This window comes from Dermacentor albipictus, chromosome 10 (assembly GCF_038994185.2).
Source record: "Dermacentor albipictus isolate Rhodes 1998 colony chromosome 10, USDA_Dalb.pri_finalv2, whole genome shotgun sequence".
In the NCBI taxonomy this organism is placed as follows: domain Eukaryota; kingdom Metazoa; phylum Arthropoda; class Arachnida; order Ixodida; family Ixodidae; genus Dermacentor; species Dermacentor albipictus.
The window spans coordinates 13,446,590-13,470,424 of NC_091830.1; the positions used below are offsets into that span (position 1 = coordinate 13,446,590).

Here is a 23,835-nt window from a genome sequence, read left to right on the forward strand (position 1 = left end):
GCTCGAACACTTTCCCGGCCCGCCGAGCCTTGCGTCGTTTTTCAGACCGTTTCCTGTTAGCGGCTGTAGTAATGGCTTTCTTTTTTGTTTTGTTTGCTCGCTCTTTGTTGCTTCCTCTGCAACCTGCGGCGCGTTCGATTGTGGCCCGGGAAAAAGCGTTCTCCGGGGTCGAGAAAAAAAGTTCCACCCTGGTTTTAGGCGCGGCTTCAGATTCCGCGGCGCTATATCGGCAGGAACTTTTTTTTTGTAATGTCCGAAGAAAGTTAGCGTAGACGCCGTTCCGATCACGCGATGTCGCGAGATCTTTGAGATCACGCAACCGTGCGTGCCCGGTACTTCTGGACCACCTGGCTCAGTTGTGTCGACTGCTGCGCCACTACGCAGCATGTACTGCGACCTTAACCAAATGGGTAGTTAAGCTGGATGAAGAGTTAAGAGATGAAGATAGCCACTGAGCAACCAATAGGGGCTTGTTGGTACGGCATATCTTAGTTTGTTATAGCGCAAGCTTGACCCGGACAACAGAAGGCACATCTGACACACACAGCGCTGTGTGTGTCAAATGTGCCTTCTGTTGTACGTGTCAAGCTTGCGCTATAACAAAATAAGTTAAGATGGACTTGAGAAGTTTGGATTTACAGGCGCAGTCTGAGAAACGTAAGTGTATCTGCCACTGAGGCTGTTGAAAGAGACGGCTTGAATATCGGTGCCCTGGTGAAAAATGAAAAGTGACAATGAAGCGGACTCTCTCTGTTAATAGTATCCCAGTGTACTAAGGTGTGTAAGGATTTAGATACACCATGCAGTAAAGCTTGAAAAAAAAAAGAGTTTGTTGGTAGGTTCCACGTTCCCGTTTCTAAGGCATTGATAATTATGATGATGAGAACTATCATCATCGCCATCATCATCATTAATCGACAGTATATTATTGCCAACAAATCCATCACCGTCCTCACCACCACCGAAAGGCAAGACAACTGGCCCTCAATGTTTGATAATAACAACAAAAGCCAGTGGCGATTTCTGGCTCATATTCGAAGTTGCAACGCGTGGTCGAAAAAGAAGAAATAAAGAAACCAAATAACAAAAATGAGCAAAGCATTCCACTTTCGCTATTGATCAGAAACGTAAAAGCTCTTCCGCGGACAAAAGTCTTTTCTTTTTTTTCTTTTGATAGCGCTGGAACCTTAACACTGCAGCCAACTTGCTGGCACTTTGGTGACAGATCCATTCAGGAGGCCGCGTAGGCCGATGCCTTGACGCAGGAAAAAATAAAGGCGTTTGCTTTCCCTGCCGTGTCTCTCGCACTTCGAAACCTTGTGTGGGAAGGCTCACGTTAGTGCGCTTCTTGATATGTTGGTCCGCAGACCCGTTCAGAAAGACCTCTCGTGTCCCGTGACGAGCAGGCGACGCCGGTCTCGACGCTCTTGTCAAAACATCTTGCGTTAGCGCGAGCATTTCATTGCATTTCTTTTTTTTGCGTGTGCGCGCTATTTCTATTTGTTATATAGGTTGTTTAGGCCCGCTGCCACGCTTTCCTAACTCAAGCAGCTCCCTTCTCCTCTGCGTAGGAAGCAACGCGAAATTCACGAGCCTTTCCGTCAGCAGTTTGATTCGAAGTATACGTATAGGGGCTGAGGACAAATTGTGGGCGGTGGTTATTACTTGGCGTAGGGGGTAGCTGCGCTTCTAACGAAATGGCTGCGCTGGTATGCACTGAACATAAGGAAACCATGCTTGGTGACACGCTAAGAATTCAGTACAAACTCTGCCCACAAACCTTGAATTTTAACGCGATAGCGTTAAGGAGCTCGTGTCGCAGAAAAGCCGGTGTCGTCGGCGTCGGCGTCGGCGGCGTTGACCGTGAGCGATAAATCACGGCAGGCGCTTCATAAATAAAAAGCAACTTCCAAGATTGGCCTGGTGGGAATCGAACCCGGGTCTCCGGAGTGTGAGACGGAGACGCTACCACTCAGCCACGAGTTCGATGCTTCCAAGCGGTGCAAACGCGCCTCTAGTGAATGCGGTGTTGCCTTCGAAACGAGCCGTGGAAAGTTATACTGCGGTGTATATCGGTAATTATGAACATGTAACGTACAGAAGTCACAATTACACGAGTTGCGAAGTGCGTTTCCGCTGAATTTCTTCTGCGCTTTCCGCACACGCAGAGCCATCTTGCGGCAAACACAGAAGACCCCCTCCTCTCAATGTACGGCGCTGCCCCGACAGGAGGCGCGCCGCGCGCGCATTGGGACCGCTGCCAGGCGCGTCGCGGGACTCCCTCTCCCCTGACGACGCTTCGCCGTGCTTCCGGTTTAGATTACTATCTATCTCTCTGCGCGTGCCGATCACGACGTTTGGCTGGCGTAAACCGTTTCCCCTCCGAGACACCGAGTTCTTTGGTTCGTTTCTTTCGCTCAGGCGCACGTTTCGTTGCCGCGGCGAACGCTCCGTTGCTCGACGCTCACCGCGTGATAGGTGGGCGCTAAGTCCGATGCGGGGCGCATCGTAAGTGATCGCTGTGCCATAGCGCATTGTCTTATACCCCTTGGCGGGTCGACGGGAACGCTGTCGCGTCCCACTCTTGAAGGCGAAGCTTAAGTGTCCTCCAATTTTTCTGTATTAGCATGTGTCACTTCTGAAATTGTCAATAGCGTTTTTGTGCTCGCAATATGTGCTTGCAGTGTGTGTTTGCATGTAGAAATTATAGTAGCACATGTTTACTTGCGCAACTTGCAGGTGGCTTGTGTTCTTTCGCTGTACACGACACTGATAACACCCCGGCATTAACTACTAATAAATCAGTGCAGTATACTTCGTTTAACTACAACGATTGTTAAATCCGAACGTGCATTGTTTCATACGCGCTCTACTGCTGCAAGTGTGCGGGTGAGGCGGCCTCTTGTCTGTCAAGCACTTACTGCTTTCTTTTTGTCCCTGCCTCCTTCTGAAATTTTGTCGAACTTCAAGGGAAAATAACAACGCACAAAAACGAAAACAAAAGAAACGCGCCGCGCCCGTTTTCTTCGCGTCCGCGTTCCAAAAACACGCATAGACTTTTTTCTTAGAAAAAAGTTTTAGCTCTGAGCTCGGAGAAAAAGCATCCATTCTTCCATGTTCCGTGTTCCAAGCATCCATGTTCTTCTTTCGTGTGTTAAAACTTTCCAACATGGCGTTTACTACTTCCCCCCCCCCCTTGTATAGCATTTGTATAAGGAATATAGAGTGCATATGTACTGCCTTGTTCACCTAAACTTATCTATGTCCGCGCCTACTTGAACTGTGTTCTCTTGAATATGTATCCTGCCCCCTTTCCTGCAACAGCCTCAAATGTGAGGCTAGCAGTATGTTCAAATAAATAAATAAAATAAATTCTGCTCGCAAATTTAATCCGTGCATTTCTCGTCAGAGTAGTCCCCTCGCCCATCTACGCACAGCTGCCACGGTTCCTGTGAGTATCCACAGCACTGTAAGATAATTTACACCCTCAAAAAAGGGCGTAAATCTCTCTATAACTCCCGCCCTTAGGGTGTTATCTATATAACGGACACCGTAAGGGTATGAGTAGACACATTTACACCTTTTTTGTTTTTAGGGTCTAAATTTTTTTACAGTGAGCGCGGAGGCTTAGTGGCTGTGACGTTTTGAGGCTGAGCACGAGGTCGCCGGTTCGATCCTCGGCCGCGTTGACCCACATTTCGGCGGGTTCGAAATTCAAGATAACGTTCGTGCACTTCGATTTAGGTGCACTTAAAAAAAAAGGCGCGAGGTTAAGCTTTTATCCGGAGCCCTCCTCCACTACAGTGTCTCTCCTAGCCCGAGTGTTTCTTTTGGACGTGGGACGCTAAGGCCCCGCAAATCAATCAATCAATCAATCAATCAATCAATCAATCAATCATGGAGGAAAGTGTAGAAGGAGTCGGGATGTTCTTCAGCACATTAGTCGCAGCGCATTTGTATTTGCCACTTTGCCTTCGGGAAGCCGCTCTTTCGATGACCTATTTCCCAGGGAGAAAAAAAAAAGAAACAGCCGGCGCGCAGTTCGGGGGAATTCGAGGAATATGGTAAAGCAAGGGCATGATGCTTGGCATGCATACATATATATATATATATATATATATATATATATATACCAGAATAAAAGCAGTTCTGGGTCCGGGTACATATTCACAGTGAAGTAGACGCGCGTATAAAGCGGTTTATTGACGTTTCGGCCGGGGTCCGGCCTTCATCAGGATACATTGCATGGTGTCAGTACAGTTAATATACATGTGCTTATCAACCACATGAAGATACTTTTACATGAAAAACGAATAAAATGGGCGAACAAAACTGTGTATTTCATTCGTTTTTCATGTAAAGGTATCTTCATTTGGTTGATAAGCACATATACATTAACTGTACTGACACCATGCAATGTATTCTGATGAAGGCCGGACCCAGGCCGAAGCGCCAATAAACCGCTTCATACGCGCGTCTACTTTACCGTATATATATATATATATATATATATATATATATATATATATATATATATATATATATATATATATATATATATATATATATATATATATATGGGCCTCGGGGCAGCCGTGCACCTGGAGAGCTCTGTGCAGACGACGACAAATCAGGACGGCGCCAGACGATTGTTTGACACGACCGTTTTTATATTCACGATGTCGTCGACGTGCGTTTGTTTGTCCTTCAAAGCAAATATTCATGGTGCACCAAGCGTTTAGCATTTCTGAAAATGCGATTGACGTCGTGTTTGTTTTCGATGGTTGTCGATCCACTTTCTTTAGGGCGAGATAGATGAACCCCGGGACCTCGGTGCTTTGTCGCTTCTTCTGGGGTACGCGCTGGTGGCAGTCACTTTCATGTCCGGCGTTGATGCGTTAACAGAAACGTACGATCCCTACTTTGCACTTTCCAAAAGTTCGGCAGCAATTGCTCGTTTGGTTTCTCTCCGTTCGTCTTCTGTCATTGTGTTAGGCTCGACTCTTGCACCCAGTTTCCCGAACCGTTGCGTTAGAAGGTTTGATGACGCGCATCTCAGTTCGATTTCGAATGTTCTGGAATTACGCGCGTGCAATAAAACGGTGACATTTATGCAACAATAGCCTCGCACGTTCTGTATTTTCAATGGTGTGTGACGTTGACTGGGCTAAGTCAGGGATCATCTTTTGCCGAATTTCTGCTGTCCCAAACATGTAGTGCCATGAAAGGTGATCGTCACAGCATTCAATACACGGTGCGCGTATCCATCTTAAGTGGCTCCGTACTGCCGGGCGTGTTTTAGTGGCTCTTTAAACGAAGCAAGCCTGCTACGAAACTTCGTGCTAACGCATTCCTGTTTTTTTCTCTTCTGCCCTTTTCTCTCGCAGGACACACCGAGCACTTCAACTTCGAGAATACCGAGACGGACATCACAAAAATTGCGCTGTCCTTTTACTCAGGGTTATTCGCTTATAACGGCTGGTAAGTGCACTTTTACTTATTTTGCTGATGTTGATGTTGATGTTGATGTTTTTCTCTGCTTCTGTGCTCACATTGTGTTCACTATTTAGCCGTCCTCGTAATGCCGACAAATGCTGAACTTTGTAAACGAATGGACGAGCTAGAAGCTATATTCAAACATCGGTTGAATGAATTAGTCGACCGCCTTGTTATTAGCATTCAAACTAAGCTTCAGGACACAGGATTAGACGTCGGTGCAATGAGAACTGAAGTTGGTCGCATGGACGACAGCCTAAAGCTTCTAAACGAAGTAGTCGAATCAACCCGATCTCAACAGCTTGAGTTATCTGCGGCAAACCGCGTTCCGAAAGCAGAAAACGACGCCCTTCATAGGAAAGTCGCTGACCTTGAGCAATACTCAAGATTAAATAACTTAGAAATAAAGGGGGTGCCCTGTACCCAGGGGGAGGATTGTACCGCAATCCTGACTGCCATCGCCGACAAAATCAACTGCACAGTCTCAGCGACAGATGTCGACACAGTTCATCGCGTACCAGCAAAGTCTGGTCAAAAAAATATAATCGTGCGGTTTTGCTCTCGATCAAAAAAAACTGAATTCATGAAGAAGGCGCGAAAGGCCCGACTGAATACCCGAAGTATAGGGTTTTCAGGAGAGCACTCGCAGGCGATATTCATCAATGAGCATCTATCTCCAGACAATAAGCGTTTGTTCTCCAGGACGCTTGCCTTAAAGAAGGAAAAGGGTTGGCAGTTCATCTGGACGGAAAACTGTCAGATCAAAGTGCGGAAATCTCCCGATAGTCGGGTATTTCGCATCGCTTCTGATTCTGACCTATCTATCATTACCTAACTTTGCATAAGCCTTCCAACGTTCAGTTCTTAAATTCTGTCCAATGGCTACGTACTTTTTACCTGAAGAACTTGAAGCTTATTTTTCATCGCACTGCCGTTCACTAATCTATTTCAATGCACGAAGTCTGCAAAAAAACATGGATGGTATCACAAATTTTTTATCATCTACCCGTCATAATTTCTCTGTTATTTGCGTTAGTGAAACCTGGCTCTCCGCATCCCACAATAACTTGTATTGCTTTCCCTCGTACTCAGCCGAATACTGCCACCGTGATAACAGTAATCATGGTGGTGCTGCTATTTTTGTGTCCTCAGAATTGCGTTTTCACAGGCGATCTGACTTGACACTTAACGTGGCGAACTGTGAATCTGTCTGGGTCGAATTTGATGACACATTCTTTTCACAAGATAAGAAAAACCTAATAGTTGGCTGCATCTATCGTTCACCTTCATCATCTGGAAGCGCGTTTTGCTTAGCCCTAGGTAATTTGCTACATAATTTAACATTCGAACAGAAAAATGTCATTATCATGGGTGATATTAATATTAACCTTTTAGATACATCCAACACATTACTTAATGATTACATTGGCTGCCTCAATGGGTTCGGATATGAAAACCTAATTAGTCTTCCAACTCGTTGTCCCACAGATAAACAGGGCACGCTTATCGACCACATAGTATCTAATCTTCTTACTAACCCTGACTGTGGTGTTGTCGAAGCTTCAATAACCGATCATTACCCAACATTCGTTCGCTTAACTTCTACTGCTGGCACTACCGATGCAAGCATCACAAGAAAGAAGTTTAATTCGTCAATGTTTATTGAATTAATTGCCGCTGCTGACTGGTCCCCAGTAATGGCATGTGATAACCCTGAAACTGCCTATAATACATTCTCACAAATAATTTCTAATGCTATTTCAGATTCCACGGTAGTCCTTAATTGTAAAAAAACGTTTTCAGCTCCTCGTAACCCATGGTTATCCAGTAGTTTGCTAAATTGCTTAAGGAAGAAAGATAACCTTTACAGAAAAACAAAGAAACAGCCATTTAACACAGCACTTCACGAAAGATATAATAAGTATTCTAACTTACTAGGAAAACTACTCAAACAGGCTAAAACGACGTATTATGAAAATGAAATTAAGTCTGCAGGTAATGATGTCAGAAAGCAATGGAAAGTATTAAACTCTTTTTTAGGTCGGTCGAATCATAATTCCGAAATAACTGTGATACAATCGGGGGATCTTCTCCTTGATAATCCCTTGGACATTGCAAACTGCTTCGTTAATTCCTTCTGTGCTGATAATGAAGAGTGTGAAGATTCATTGACCGAAACTTACCCCCGTGTGCCCCATAGCTTTTTCCTTCATCCCGCAACACCTGAAGACATAGTCACAGTCATTTCCAGTCTAAAAAATACAGGTCCTGGTCTCGATAACTTCAGCCCATCTCTCATAAAAACGATAGCGTACCTAATATCTGAAATATTCTGTCACATAGTGAACCTCATCTTTAAAACAGGAATATATCCAACTTCTTTAAAGAAAGCCAAAATAATCCCTGTATTCAAGAAGGGAGATAAGCTTCTAACAGCTAATTACCGCCCTATAGCTATACTTTCATTCTTCAGTAAAATTATCGAAAAACTAATCGTAACACGCTTATCAAGCTATTTATCAAAATTTTGCATCCTATCACCAAATCAATTTGGGTTTCGGGAAGGTTACTCAACTGATTTGGCATTAATATTTCTAGCAGACAAGATTCGGCAGGCAATTGACACTGGAAATTTCGCTGGTGCATTATTTATTGACCTTTCTAAAGCATTCGATTCACTTGTTCATAACATCCTTTTTGCTAAATTAGACTCTATTGGTATAACTGGCCCGGCACTGCAATTACTACGTAACTATTTAAAAGATAGAGAATACACTGTATCAATCTGCAGCACTTACTCGCACCCTAAAACAACTAACATTGGTGTACCACAAGGATCTATATTAGGGCCTCTCTTGTTTTTAATATACATTAATGACCTCCCAAAGTACCTAAAGTCCTCTGACTGTATCCTTTACGCTGACGACACTACCATCTTCTCCTCAGACAAAAGTCTTGATTCATTGATGTGTAAACTTAATCACGACGCGGAAAATATTGTAACCTGGTGCCAACTAAACAGACTACACATTAATACTGCCAAATCTAACTTCGTGATCTTCTCATCTAAACAAAAACATATCTCAGTGTATCCATCGCTAACCTTTGCTTCCAGTGCAATTTATCCTACTGATAGTGTACTGTTTCTTGGCGTCATATTAGATAAACACCTAAAATTTGACGAGCATGTTTTATCCTTAACAAAGAAGGCAGCATATGGAATTAGAATATTAATTAAAGTTCGCAATTTCTTTAAAATGAAGACACTCATCTCCCTCTACTACGCTTTTATTCACACGCATATTAATTATTGCATATCATCATGGGGAAACACGTATCCCACACATTTATCTCCACTACAGCATACACAAAATCAAGCAATTCGCATCATTACACGTAGCAGCTACACATCGGAAGCATCTCCATTGCTCAGATCTAACGGCATTTTATCGTTACAGAAATTAAATAAATACTCACTTGGACTACTTGTTTATAAATCTGTTAACGGAAAGCTCCCATTCCCTATAATTACTACCAGCCAGTATCCATATTCCACGTCTACCCGTTTCGCTTCTACCAACAGCTATTTACTACCAAAACCTAGAACTAATTATGGTAAATTTACTACTAATTTTTCAGCCACACTACTTTGGAACTCATTACCGTGTCATATTAAGATATCCTCTCATTTTTACACATTCAAGTCAAACCTTCGTAAATTTTTGCACTCAATATAACAACGTGATCGTTATCATTTTATTAATAAGTGCTTTGTGTCGTTAAATGTTTTACAGCGTAAGCAAGTGACTAACTTAATATGATGTATTTTGTGTTTTTATATAGCTGCTTTGTATTTATATATCCTACTCACTTGTAATGGGAGGTCCCCTGTACAGTCTGTTGACTATGGGACCTCCCTCTGTATGTATGTATAATCCCCATTTGTAACCTTATTAATATGCAAATAAAGAACTCTTGAACTCTTGAACGGCTGTTTGCTCCTTTGATCAAATAAGTGACCAAAAATTTTTTTTAACCGTGTAATACGCAAACGTAGTTCGCATCCAGAAAAATTAAAGCAACTTTTTCACCTTTGTTTTCGACCACGGAGATTACATTAACGGGTAAAAATATTACCTGAGTAAAGAAATTTGATTAGTCTAGTAATAAGTAATCGGTTTGTTCGACCATCTAAAACTCAGAACTTGCTACACCGTGTCAAAAGCGTTACTGTAGGCTATGTGATGAGGAGGCAGCGCTAAGTCCAATTTAGCGTTGCAAAGATGATACATTGAGCATTACAGGGATAAATATTATCTATGTTTAGGGAGATGTTGGCAATTGTAGGAGGTGCGGGCTACTTCCGTTATATTAAACTTATATTCTCGCTATTTTTATCATCAATACTTTCAGCCTCAGCGCTGGTGGCTTTATTGCCTTACCTGCTACAACTCAACGAATGTATTTTGTGTATTTTAGGCATGGTCTCTGATATGCGAAGGAAGTAAAAATTTGTTGGGGGACAGCTTATTAGTTACTAAATTTTCTGCTTCGGAAACATTCTCAATGAAATTTTGCGCCGGAGTATAAACTGCCAATATACATTTTGTAATAGCCTTCAATAGACAGTCTGTAAAAGGTCGCTTATTCTCCTGCCTTAGAGGTAGACTTTGTGCCTCTAGAATATTTCTTTGGTCGAATGTGTTCCAGCCTGAGTGTTTAGCAAGCAGCGCTTCACTGGTGAAGCACTCAGTTAGTTGAAAAGAAACAAATCACAGTTTGTACAAATTATGCAGGCCTTATACGGTAGCGTTTACGTCTACATACCTTGCCTTTAAAACTGAATTATAATATGGAGCTTAACAGCGACCTTTGTAGAAAACCAGATGAAGAAAAGAAAGCTTTATGCGGAAACGACTTACTCGTGTTTTGCTAAGCAAAATTGCCGAAGAAATGTGCAACAGCAGGAATTCAGTTTATAATGACGTTCAAGAATCAGTTGCCTTACATATAAGCTGTAAATCCTATCTTGTTGCACTTCATGTATCTCATGCTGCACATTGAATGACCATTATGTGTTGTTAGTACGCACTCATGAGAACCATTTCATAAAGTGTCATTTTGTGTGCATGATTTATTGGTCAAGATTAGTTTCTTAATTCAATGATACAATTTGTGCTCTCTCCTCGCAGGAACTACTTGAACTTCGTCATCGAAGAGCTCAAAGATCCTCACAGGTAAGCAAACATATGTAGTGAAAGTTATGCAGCATCTGTGCAAAACTTGATTGCTTCTTTACATATGTTCTTTAACTTGCGCGATTCTTTTGCGTCTTTTACAGTTGCGCGTTGAATCGATGGTCGTACCTCTCGTTGAATAAACTTTGCTCACTCACTGTAACAATATTTTAATGCGTTAGCATTAGCAGCATCAAAGTGGGAAAAAGTGCATGTGAAGTGTGGGAAGCGATATATATAGTCATATCATAAGCCACCAAACACTGACACCAAGGACAACATAGGGGAACTTACTCTTGCTTAATAAATGAACTAAAGAAACGAACTTTATATATATATATATATATATATATATATATATATATATATACATGTATTAGTGCCACTGTTGGCAGTCTGCTCCGTACCGCCATTAGTTTGCAGTTCGCTCCTAGAAGAGGTATAGGCGCTTGTCGAGTGAGCTCCTGAACTACACTTTGCAATGCAGTGAACGTGGTTTCAATCAGATCCGGGACCTCAAAGAGGTGCGATGCAATGCAAACGCATTTCTCTCGTATCCACCGCTAAATCGCCACTGAATCTTTTTTTTTCCTTTTGCTAACGCGTTCAGCAAGGTTCGAAGACATTCTTCGCCATCAGCCCCCCCCCCCTCCCCCCCAAATTGCAGCGAAGTTCTACAAAGGGAGGCACTAGGACGGTTTCCCTCCGTAAACACGGGCTTCGTAACCCACTATACGTTAGCGTTTGGTTTCGTTCCAATCTGTAGGTGTGATGTGTATCGTGCTGCCACCTATGCAGGAACCTCCCACTGGCCATCTTCATTTCATGCATCCTGGTCATGGTCGTGTACACTTTGACCATCGTGGCCTTCCACACCACGCTGTCCGTGCAAGAAGTGCTCGGCGCCGAGGCCGTCGCTGTGGTACGTCCCGCCTCGTTTTATCGGACGTGCAGGCAAACGACAAACCGGTACACATCGCGTGACGTCGGGAATGTCGGGAATGACGTCAGAAGACATGCAGCGTCACCGCCGCTCCATGCCGCGGTTAGATGCACAAGGTAGACGTATAAGATTCAAGTAAAAGAAAACAAAACAAAGATTAAGGTGATGCATACAGAAATGCTTGAATGAAAAGCACGTACGGCATACCTGATTAACTCAAGCCCGCTAGATGAATATTTGCCACGGTCCCCTTTGAAAGGGGACGCCAATTACTCGTCATCATCATCATCATCGTCGTCACCATCATCATAATAATTATTGTCTGATATTGAATGAAACGACAAGGAATGCTTGGTGTTGCATAGGCTTTGGTTAACTAGCTCCAGCATTGTGGGAAGTGACAGTCGCAGCCTGTGCTGCCACAAACAATTCCATTTTTTTAACAGTGAGTTTACGAAGTGATGCACTAGCTTGCAGTGCCCGTGTGTTTTTTTTTTTTTACTGTCATGTAGTACACTGTCTTTGAATGCCTACTCACGCTACGGTCTGGTCCGATATTGATTGGTTTTGGCGTACCGGAACATTACAGGAGCTTAGAGGAATCCAGTAGCGCACAGCTTTGGACTAATTTCGTATACCTGGAGACATTCAGCGGCATTTTTTTTGTCCAAGCAAACACAATAAATTGCACAAACGGAGCTTGGGTAAATTTTCTCGGATTCATATCACCCTTAAAAATATGAGCCTTACTTGAGAGTTTCAATGTACATTTTAATGCACATTCTAATACATTTCTATTGCTGTCAGTTACACGCACTTCGTCCGCAACTGCGACATTCTCTTTTATAAAAGAAAGTTAGGCTGCAGTTAGTGCGCATTCAAGAATTCACACTCGGTTACCGAGAGCTAAGGAGACGTAAGGCCAGAAACAGAAGTCCGAAATGAAATCTCGGGAAAAGATTGGTCTCCAATCCACGCTGTGAAGGAGGTTGGACAGCGAAGCTGTAAACGACACGCACAACGATTGGCCACTGCGACGTAGCGTGGAATTATTCCCATGGCGACATTCACATGCACTTTACCTAATGACACCTTTACCTAAAGACGTTTCAACGGCCTGCGACTTGGCTTGCGCCGATACTTCGTCCGCCTACAAAGGGTGGACTAGAGACAAGAGAGAAACACTTAACCACACTTTCGCTGCGCTCCTTACATGCACGCTACTCTTCAGTATAGTACTCACTATACGTGGCCTTCCCATATCACAATGTCACAACACAAATCAGTTGCTAGGCGGGTCCTCCTTTTATGTACGGAACGGTAGTTACGTCACTCCCTGCTTCGTATGCTACCCAGCAGAACTTTTTGTTGAGCTAGTTGGTGCATATTACTGAAGTACTAAAGCGCCAAACAGACGACACAAGAAGAGACACAGACGAGCGCTCGTCTGTGTCTCTTCTTGTGTCGTCTGTTTGGTGCTTTAGTACTTTAGTTCGTATGCTACAGTTGCCGCTTCCCGGCAACTGCAGCTTACGCAACCGCAGTCTTTACCGGGAAACACTCGCACCGGACGCTATGCACTTTCTATGCGCTGTGCGGTTTGTTTTTTTCTGTCCCACGCATGGCGGCGCCACCGCCGCCGCTAAGGCGAGCGCCATCTCGTGGTGCTGCAAGGAACTAAGCGGCGCACGTGGCGTGCGCCTCCCGCTGTGATTGGTCGACAGGACAAACGCATTGGGGAAAGAGGTATACAGCTTCGCTGTAAAAGCCCTCGTCCTCTGTGCTTCTCGTTTTGGCCTACGTATTCTTTAGCGCCAACTAAACATATCTGAATTTTCTCGCAGACCTTCGCTGAAAAGCTCTACGGATACATGGCCTGGATTGTGCCAGTGTTTGTCGCCCTGTCCACGTTCGGAGGCGTCAACGGAATCCTCTTCACGTCATCTCGGTAAGAATCCGCTCATCAATCGATCCCACTGTGGTCCCGACACTTCGAGGTTTTGGAGGGTTACGTTTCGAATGTAGGGTACGCAACTTCATAGAAGGGGTGTGGTTAATAGAACGCAGCTCGGAGAGTCAGCTCGTTACATATGTAGTTTTGTTCCGGATACAAGCGTGAAAGCTTTGCTTGGGGCGCTCCTCTAGATAAGTGGTAACAGAGAAATTGCTCTGGTCTGGATACACGGAGCCGCCCAATGTAATGCGGTTTTTAATGCGTGAGCATAAGGAGTGTCAGTGGAAAAAAGTGCCCCCCCCCCACGCACACGTGTATATACACTGTGTGCGTGGGGGGGGGGGGGCATTTTTTTTGTGCACTTCAAAGTTGTACACTGTATATTCAGTATATACGCTGAATTTTTGTGCACTTCAAAGTTGAAAATTGAAAACAAAGCAAGAAAAAAAGTGGAGCATCAATATCCAACTCAGTAGCTTAGGGCTAAAAACGGTATCGCAGTTCTGTTGATGCATTATACAACACTCTTAAACGCGCTACTTCGTTAGTAGGACTTCTATAAAACTCTCGTAAACATTGTTCTAACCTTACAGACGCTGTGAACTCATATAACGCATTTGTCCGCTCAGATGCTCAGACTTACATACACACATACACACCTTGTGGTTCAGCTTTTGTCTAACTTACCAATTTTCAGCAGTAATCGCTAAAACTACGCTGCCCGAAATCAAAATTCTTCTACCTACAGTGTGCAAAATTCAGCCTAGTCTCGTATATGCCAGAAACTTCATCCAAAGCCGTTCACCATTTTTTAAAATAATAGCTATTATATATATTTTTATAGCAATAAATGATAGCATATAATGAATTAAATTGAAAAGCTCTGAGCCTTTCACGCTGCCTTTGGCGACAACGAAAAAAGAAAAAAGAATGAGAACCGTTGCGTAGCAAACTCTCTTTGCCCGAGGATCGCATTGATCCACGCACCACTCTCTTTCGCACCTGGCGCACCGTTATATGCGTCATAGCACGCCAAACGTCGTGCGCGCCGTTTCGGAACAGACGACGTTTTGATGCAGCCGCCGCGTGTGCAGACGACCGGAGATGGCACTCAACCGAACGCGGTCCTCCTGACGAAAATCGATGAGCGAACGCATCGGCGATAACCGCGAGAGGGCGTGCGAACACGAAAGCGAAAAGCGCGCGTACCTTCGCTGGCTGAACCGTTTCTAACAACGCCCACCATATGGCGGCACCACCATAGTCGAGTCTTCAGTTGCGACTTCGAACTGTGAGTTGTGTACTGGCGCCATCTAGTAGTAAGCGGTGGAACCAGTTTTTTTCTTCAATATTTTTTCCACGCGATGGCGTTACGGAGTCCGTGTCGCAGAAAAGCAGTCGTCAGCGTCCAGCATTGGACCATAGTTGAATCTTTCTCTAGGATTGGACTTCGCCACGATAAAAAGAACTGCGTCCAAATTCCGAACGAGGCATACCCAACCACTTCACTACCACCAAGGTTGCTCATACTTTGCCTTTCATTCTTCACAAATTTGTTCCTCGGAATTTAGAGAACGGCAGCTCACGAACAAATGTAATGAAAGAAAATCACCGACAGCGCATGTCCTTTATGTTAGCTCTTCTCAGACTAGACGAAAGGGCATTAACCGAGGGGCCCGATTTTTATTAATCATGTCATAAGAAGCGAACGAACATTGACACCGAGGACAACAAAGGGGAAATTACTTGTATTCACTAAATGAGTTGAAGGTTATAAATTAGTGGATATGAAAGTGGGTGAAGAAACAACAACAAACAAAAACAACCGACCCTCTGGGCAGGAATATCCTACTGCTTGTCCCCATTCCTCAAACATATTTTTTTCCGACATGGTCGCTTAGTTCGCATACAGGGAGGCCCTGCTTCCCGCATCTAACTGGCATAGTTAAACAATTTTTTATCCACGTCCGTAACATACCATTCAGTAATAGGAGCCGACTTACAAAGCGATCACGCCCTTGAGCTGCCTTCGGGTCTCAGGGGAATGCGCAAACGCATAAAGAAAAGGAATAAACACAGGTTCATTATGTAAAAAAGAGGTGAGGCGTGCAGACAGGACACAAGAGAACAGAAGTGGAGAAACGTGTCCTGTCTGCACGTCCTGTGTGTCCTGTCTGCGCCCCTCACCTCCTTTTTGCATGATGAACCCTTACCAACTAGCTCAGATTTCTGTCGTTCTAATAAACACATAGTTGCCTTCGGACATGAATAAACACAAAGCTGCAACACAAGCGCTGTGTTTTTCTTGTTTTTGTATCTTCTTGTCCTTGTCTCAGTCATGCAGCTCTTTTATCCAAGTATGCACCAACTGGCCCGAGCTAAAGTTTTACTGCAAACCTATCCCTTATCCTTATCCGTGCGCTAATCACCCGACTAATTACACAACCGATTTTCTGTTTTATTTCAGTCTATTCTACGCCGGTGCGGAGCACAGTCAGATGCCCAGACTTCTGTGCATGATCTCAATAAACCGGTTGACACCGACGCCCGCTGTCCTTGCTATGGTGAGTCGGCGTTCCCACGTGCAAGACCTCAGTCGCTACCAGACTCGCAGAATCAAACACGACAGGGAAACGTTCTTAAGTAGAACCCTCCATATGTGCAATTACTAGAGAGTGCCATGTCATGTCGCTACGAATCTGGCCCCTAAACACGACGCAGACTGTGATTTTTTAAGTGTGCGAACCAAAATCACGCCGGCGTCACTTGAATTGGAGGTGGTGGAAAAGAAAGTATGCACATTGGTTAGGCCTAAATTTACGCGTTTCATTCTGTGAGTGCAGTACCGACCGATCGAGTTGTGCTATAAATAAATTGTTTTAACTTGTCTGTTTGACGCATTACTGGAGGAAACGTGCAGCGTTTGGCGCTGAGTGGCGCCCTGACGTAAACGACCCAAAACCGAAACCAGAAGCTAACACAGGATACCACAATTACCCTTTGCGGAATACTGCGTTACTGAAGACGTGTGCGGCAGTAGTAATGATAGTAGCGACATCTTGTGACACACTGTCCAATTAACACACATTAGGGGCGTTATTACATTGGTGTTGTTATCGAAGGAAAAAATTAAAAAAAAGGCTGAACGTTACTGATTATGCCGGTACCTCGACGCTCTACAGCAGCAGTTCGGTGCATTATGATTGGAGGCTCCAATAAAATTATGTTTTCTCTGGTTATGCCCACTGCCAGCAACGTGTCTACTGCCACCGTCGTACACGTATCAAGTGTTCCAGTAATTCGTAAACGGTAATGCTCCAACAGAGAGCCTAAAACTGTACTGTTACCACGTTTATGGAGTACTGAATATATATATATATATATATATATATATATATATATATATATATATATATACATATATATATATATATATATATATATATATATATATATATATATATATATGAATCTTTCTTAGGCCCAGAAAGCCTAAACATCATTCCACATCAAGGAAAGCAGAAAACTTGATCGCTGTTATTTCTGGCCAGGAGATTATATCCTTAAACAAAAAAAATGAAATGTAATCAGACTAACATAATAATTTTACGCATGTAATTATTTAGTAATTTGTTCGCTCAAGTATCCACAGCTCAAATCTCGCTTAGGCGCATCAAAAACGCCACCACAGGCTTCGTGCTATTAGATTTGAATTCTGACGTATCACAACAGCGTACCAAATGTTTTAGATTGGTCCTTTTGTTGGGTTCAATATCAAACTAATTTTAAATAACATATATTTCAAAATTCACATAATTCACATACAAATTCACATAATCGAAGGAATTTTCAGGATGGCTGTAGCTGCTTTTGGTGTGGAGTCAAGAATTTGTAAATTTGGTGCCTCGATATTAAAATTTTCAAGTTTTACCTATTTCAACAAGTCCGGCAAGAAAACTTTAGTGCCTGTAGAGAAAAATCACTGTCGAAATGAACTCGGGACGAATTATTGCAAATCGCCGATAACGTCCGGAGGACTTGCACGTATGTCTCAATGGAGGACTTCCACCGTGACACGCGGTTTCCTCTCACCATTCGCAGTGCCTGCTATCGCTGGTGTACCTGTGCAGCAGCGACATCTTCGCCCTGATCACGTACGTGGGCTTCGCCACCTGGCTTGCCATCGGACTGGCCGTGGCCACGCTGCCCTACTTCCGCTGGAAGGCGCCAAACCTCAAGAGACCCATCAAGGTGCGTGCGGGAATGCCATCATCATCATCATCATCATCATCATCATCATCATCCTGGTTACGCCCACTGCAGGGCAAAGGCCTCTCCCATATTTCTCCAACAACCCCGGTCACCCGCCGTGGTTGCTCAGTGGCTATGGTGTTAGGCTGCTGAGCACGAGGTCGCGGTATCGAATCCCGGCCACGGCGGCCGCATTTTGATGGGGGCGAAATGCGTCTTACCAGTACTCACCTACGGGGCAGAAACCTGGAGGCTTACGAAAAGGGTTCTACTCAAATTGAGGACGACGCAACGAGCTATGGAAAGAAGAATGATAGGTGTAACGTTAAGGGATAAGAAAAGAGCAGATTGGGTGAGGGAACAAACGCGAGTTAATGACATCTTAGTTGAAATCAAGAAAAAGAAATGGGCATGGGCAGGACATGTAATGAGGAGGGAAGATAACCGATGGTCATTGAGGGTTACGGACTGGATTCCAAGGGAAGGGAAGCGTAGCAGGGGGCGGCAGAAAGTTAGGTGGGCGGATGAGATTAAGAAGTTTGCAGGGACGGCATGGCCACAATTAGTACATGACCGGGGTAGTTGGAGAAATATGGGAGAGGCCTTTGCCCTGCAGTGGGCGTAACCAGGCTGATGATGATGATGAAATGCGAAAACACCCGTGTACTTAGATTTAGGTGCACGTTAAAGAACCCCAGGTGGTCAAAATTTCCGGAGTCCCCCACTACGGCGTGCCTCATAATCAGAAAGTGGTTATGGCACGTAAAACCCCATAATTTTTTTTAAACCCGGTCATGTACTAATTGTGACCATGCCGTCCCTGCAAACTTCTTAATCTCATCCGCCCACCTAACTTTCTGCCGTCCCCTGCTACGCTTCCCTTCCCTTGGAATCCAGTCGGGAATGCCGTATTCGCCCAAATTTAGGCCAACCTCGAACGCAGGCCGATGCTCAAAGGCCCGGGGATGGGATGTTCTCTGAAGATGACAAAAAAAAAGAACGAAATAAAGATAAGGAATAGTAAAAATGAACATGATTTTAATTGCTCGCAGCAAAGCTAGTCGACAGTCACAAACCGCATGACATGGATAACCTGAGCCTCCCATGTCGTCCCATTTGCCTACGAGAGGTCGCCTGGTGTGAGCTCTCTGGTGCCAGGCCATCCCTGAGACTGGTCAGATTCGCTCCTCATCATATAGGGCTCTTCTCCGTACACGGAGGGGGGGGGGGCATCAGATTGGGGAAGGCCTACGAAGGCTGCAGCAAAACGTGTTTAACACCGTTTGCTCAGATTTCGTGTTGTGCAAGTACTGGAAGAACCGAGCCCCGCCCTGGCAATCCTTGAGTAGAGCCGTGGTTATAACAATCGCCAATCCTTTCGTAAGGACATCTGAGAAACGTCAAACGTTCATCGGAACGCCTCCCGTTGCCATTTTTGTTTAATTTCATACATGCTTGGACTCCCAGTCATAATTATCTGCGGATACAAATTATCGACCTAAATCACTGTTAGGCTACGCACTGTCATCAATTAACTGCAAAAGTAGTAAGCTGGTCTTGTTTGTTCGTCATGAAGTTGAGGCCAAACTACACGTACGCGTGCCGGCGCGCGAAAGCGCGCGCTGACGCGCCTCGCGCATGCGCAGATGGTGCAGGACCCGTGTACGCGTCGAAGCGCGGCGCGCGCCCAGAAAAATGACAAATTCACCAGACAAATATCGGTGCTCTGGCAGCCACACAAACACTAGAGGCGCTTTTGCACCGCTTTAATGCGTCGAACTCGTGGCTGAGTGGTAGCGTCTCCGTCTCACACTCCGGAGACCCTGGTTTGATTCCCACCAAACCCATCTTGCAAGTTGTTTTTTATTCATGAAGTGCCTGTTGGGATTTATCGCTCACGGCCAACGCCGACGACGCCGACGACACTGGCTTTTCTGCGACACGAGCTCCTTAACGCTGTCGCGTTAATAGGAAACGATGTCTACCAAGCCGAAAGTGTGAGCCAAGTTAACGGCTGCTGGCACGCGTCTCGTTTTGTTTTAAATCCGCCATTCCTTGAGAGGCGCAGCAAACGCAGGTAGTACGTGTAGTTTGGACTTTATGTTGCCCAGCCAGTGATTTGTGATTCTACGGATAATAAGTTTGGAACTATTACGCTCATCTCAGTCCACCTTCGAGCACGATGCTACTGGCCGCAATCTCGTCCACTGGTCGGTGGCGACGACATGCGGCTAGTTTACGCCGGACTATGCTGAATTGGCTCCATTCTTGGGGCGGCTGTAGTGCCAGATGACCTTCCACCATTCGTGGACGAGGACTTTGAAACTCACACTCACGCTTGAACAGAAGTGAGAAATGACTACGAGCAATACAAACAGCGCTAAACGTCGGGACGAGCGAAGGGACACAGACAACGGCGCTGACTAACAACCAAAGTGTGTTTATTCCGTCAGTCAGCATATATATGCTCCGCCGCTATCTGAAACCACAGAATCTACAGGATGGGGCAAGCGCAGGGGGAATTGCAATTAATGTGATAAGAAGGCAATCTCCTTCGGAAGGAGAGAAATGGACGGAAGGCTTGCACATGCTTCGCCACTAACGTGAATGTGGAAGGCTTCGGATATAAGGCGTGCGCTTTCATCACGATATTTTGACAGATAGGTTACACCTTCGAAAGATGGCTTGCAGCCGCATTCATTGCAATGTAGTGACAACTGACTATCTTTTGCCCGTTTTTGAAATTTGTTGAAGTGCTCGCGCATGCGGTCAGCCCAAATGCGTACTCTTTTGAGAAATGACCTTTTGTTTCACCCAAAGCTGCACATCTCGACTCGCATGCGCTTCTGCGACCGCGGAAGAACGTGCCTATACTTTTTTTTTGGATGTGAATACTTTGAGTGTTTGCTTTCCCGAAGAAGTTCAATGTCGTGTGCAGGCACAGCCATTTACCTTTCTCGTACTTTCTCAATCGCAGGTTAACCTTATCTGGCCCATAATCTACTTGATTGCCACCGTTTTCGTCACGATTGTCCCCATGATTGCGGATCCCGTGCAAACCGGTGAGTTTTCAGCAACGGTCGCCACAGCGTGCTTGCCGTTTCAGCGATTCTTAGCGTGCCTGACGTCTTAACGATGTGTGCCGCTGCGTCGACCAAGGTGGGGCGAAGGCCAACGCTGTTCTGGAAATGTAGTCGAACACAGCATTCGGCTCTTGTTGCCTTTGCTGAACGCATACGTTGTCTGCTGCGTGGGTATACCGCGAGAATGGAGTAAATCAAATCAAATCAAGTTTATTTCAACATACAACAGATGCTGCACATACACATACAAACGCTCGCCCGAACGCGTTGTCTTAGAGGAATGCTCCTGAAATGTAATTAGATCAACTTACACATCTCAGGTCTGTTTCATATAGTTACACTGTTATCGGCGATCGAAGGGGACAGACTTCAAGAGAAAGCTTTAAGGGGAAGCGTTGCTGCGGGAGATATCATCTAAATACACGTGAAAGAGCAATTCGTTCTGCTTGACATCCACTGCAGCGATATTGATGAGGTTTACTGCAGTTAAATGTAGAAGTTAAAATCTGGAAACTGGTGGAAGCTGTTTTTTTTATTTATGTCATAAACTGTTGGACGTACAAGATTAAAAAAAGAAACCTCAGTTACCAAGTTTATAACTGTCCAACTCAGCAACATATAATGATAACACGATTCTGTGAACTGCACCAATATAAGACATATACGAAAACTGACAAAGCTGGCATACTATACATCGATCTCAAGTATGCCAATAAATGGTGAATAGTACTTTTGCCTGACTCGCGTAAGAGTTGTAATAATTTCACGAAAGAATTAGGGAAAATTCCTTAGTGGGCTAGCTGCTTTAGGCATAATAAGCTTTCTTGCGCAGGGCGACGAAGGGACAGGACTTAAAGGGACACTAAAGTGAAAAACGATTTCTTCTACATCAGTAAATTACCGTTCTACAACACCAAAAACGCCACTCTTGCAACGCTAAGACGTTTGGTAAGCCAGAAAAAGCGCAAGAATGAAATACGGGCGCCGACGCCTACTTGAATTCCCGCACCTGGGGGCTGCGACGTCTTGGATTTTGATGCCATCTTCTAGGGCCCACTAATTATATATAGCGGTACAGATTGACTACATTGTGTTCTGAAGGAACCAAATATTAAACATGGCAAGTTTCGGGAACCTTTATTCAGCCAACGCGGCCCAAATGCGAAAACATACTTTGGTATCCCTGACGTCACGCTGACGTACCGGCGCTAGGGTTTCGGCGCGAAATTCAAATACTGATACTTGGACCTTCATTTTCTCATCTAATAATCAAACTATTTTTTTAAATGACTGTCTGCAGGGTTCTCATACAATGCTTCATTAGTCTAAACTGATTTATTGTTTAGCTTTAGTGTCCCTTTAACATCTGTGCTCAGTTGTGCGTTGTTTTCTCTCTAAGTCCTGTCTCTTCATCGCTCTGTGCAGCAGTGCTTATTATTTCACGGAAGAACTCATCTTTCTGTGTCAAATTTTTACACGCTATATGTTCTATAATAGATTAGGTTTAGAGAACTACGATATTTGCTGTTCGTGCGGAATTGTGAATTTCTATTATTGAAACACCAATTTTTGGCATTTTTTTTGTCGACGGTATGATCTCCCAACTAAAAATTATCCTTCCTACAGTTGTCGGCCTAGCTGGTGACATTGCTCATCGCATATCTGCTTTCCACATGCACCGGAATGGGGAAATTGCAGTTGTCCGGGAAGCTTAAGCTTCCTTTTAACCTTAAAACTGAACCTCCGTTCTACCCGATTGTCCCCGTTTCATAGCATTTTGAGATACTAAGATTCTCAATCTGGCACGGAATATTAAGTGAGGAAAAAGTTGAATCTTTATGAAATGTTTGCTGTTCTGATGACAGTTTTACGCGGCACTGCTTTTTTGTTGATAAAGCAAGGCTTTCCGAAGAAAACAGTGCCACGTTGAGCTTAGCTTTGTACACATGCAGCCTGCAAGGCCTGTCAAATTGTTGCAACACGCATATGGCAAGAAATATCTTTCGTGGTTGACAAAATGCTCAGACGTAGAAGCATGTGTAGCCTCGTAAGAACGCTTCGGACTCAGGACCAGCGTCATTTCTTTTTTCCGAGAACAAACAAAAACTGGCGAAGCATCATGAACTCGGAAGCGAAATTATTCGAGGAAGCGTGACTTTTAGTCTCGCAGTCTTCCGTCAACTCACTCCTCTCGTTTTATCACAGGAATCGGAGCCCTGATAATTGCCACTGGAGCGCCCGTCTACTTCATCTTTGTCTACTGGAAAAACAAGCCGAGGTGGATCCAAGGAACATTCGGTATGAAGCATTTCTTTGTTTTATTTCCGCTGCTCGTTGCTTTTTTTGTGTTTATATGACCACATACATTTGCAAAGAACTTCTAAAAGCGAGCGTTAAATATTGTACGGTTCACTCTGCTTTAACAGCACCCCCTTCGACAGAAACGAGCAAAGAGAACACAGGTTTTGTGATGACCGGCAACTGAGTTTATTACATGAATTGCAGGCCGTGCATGAAATAGGCCACTTCGTTACATGTGGTATATTACACGAAGTAGGCTGCTTCACGATCGCATGAATCAATAGAAGGTAGGCTAGCGCGTTGGTGGTGCTGGGGAAAATAGATCGTCACCAATTTGTCCGATTTGCTACCCTATAACAAGCCTGATTTCTCATCGACTTGCACACTCTCGTGTTGCACACAACCATGCGGTAGAGACAGTTGCACTGACACGTCAGCACTCTACGGTCGACGTTGCAACAAGAGTTGGATGTTTTGAAAAAGTTCTCTTTTAATTTTATCCGCGTCTTGAGCTTTGGGTGCTGCTTAGCGGGGAAGACAGTCAGTATACTGTCATTTGCGAGAGACGTC

The 23,835-nt window shown here is 44.4% G+C and overlaps 1 protein-coding gene across 1 annotated transcript in view; it reads left to right on the forward strand.

Moving 5' to 3' along the window:
* The window catches only part of LOC135915815 (Y+L amino acid transporter 2), a 132,815-nt gene that overhangs the window by 103,456 nt on the left and 5,524 nt on the right, over positions 1–23,835 (forward strand). Inside the window, exons 4-11 of the mRNA XM_065448971.1 lie at positions 5,388–5,481; positions 10,689–10,733; positions 11,532–11,655; positions 13,521–13,624; positions 16,098–16,194; positions 17,732–17,881; positions 20,859–20,943; positions 23,170–23,262. Of these exons, the coding sequence (XP_065305043.1) occupies positions 5,388–5,481; positions 10,689–10,733; positions 11,532–11,655; positions 13,521–13,624; positions 16,098–16,194; positions 17,732–17,881; positions 20,859–20,943; positions 23,170–23,262 (792 nt within the window). The remainder of the gene's footprint in view (positions 1–5,387; positions 5,482–10,688; positions 10,734–11,531; positions 11,656–13,520; positions 13,625–16,097; positions 16,195–17,731; positions 17,882–20,858; positions 20,944–23,169; positions 23,263–23,835) is intronic.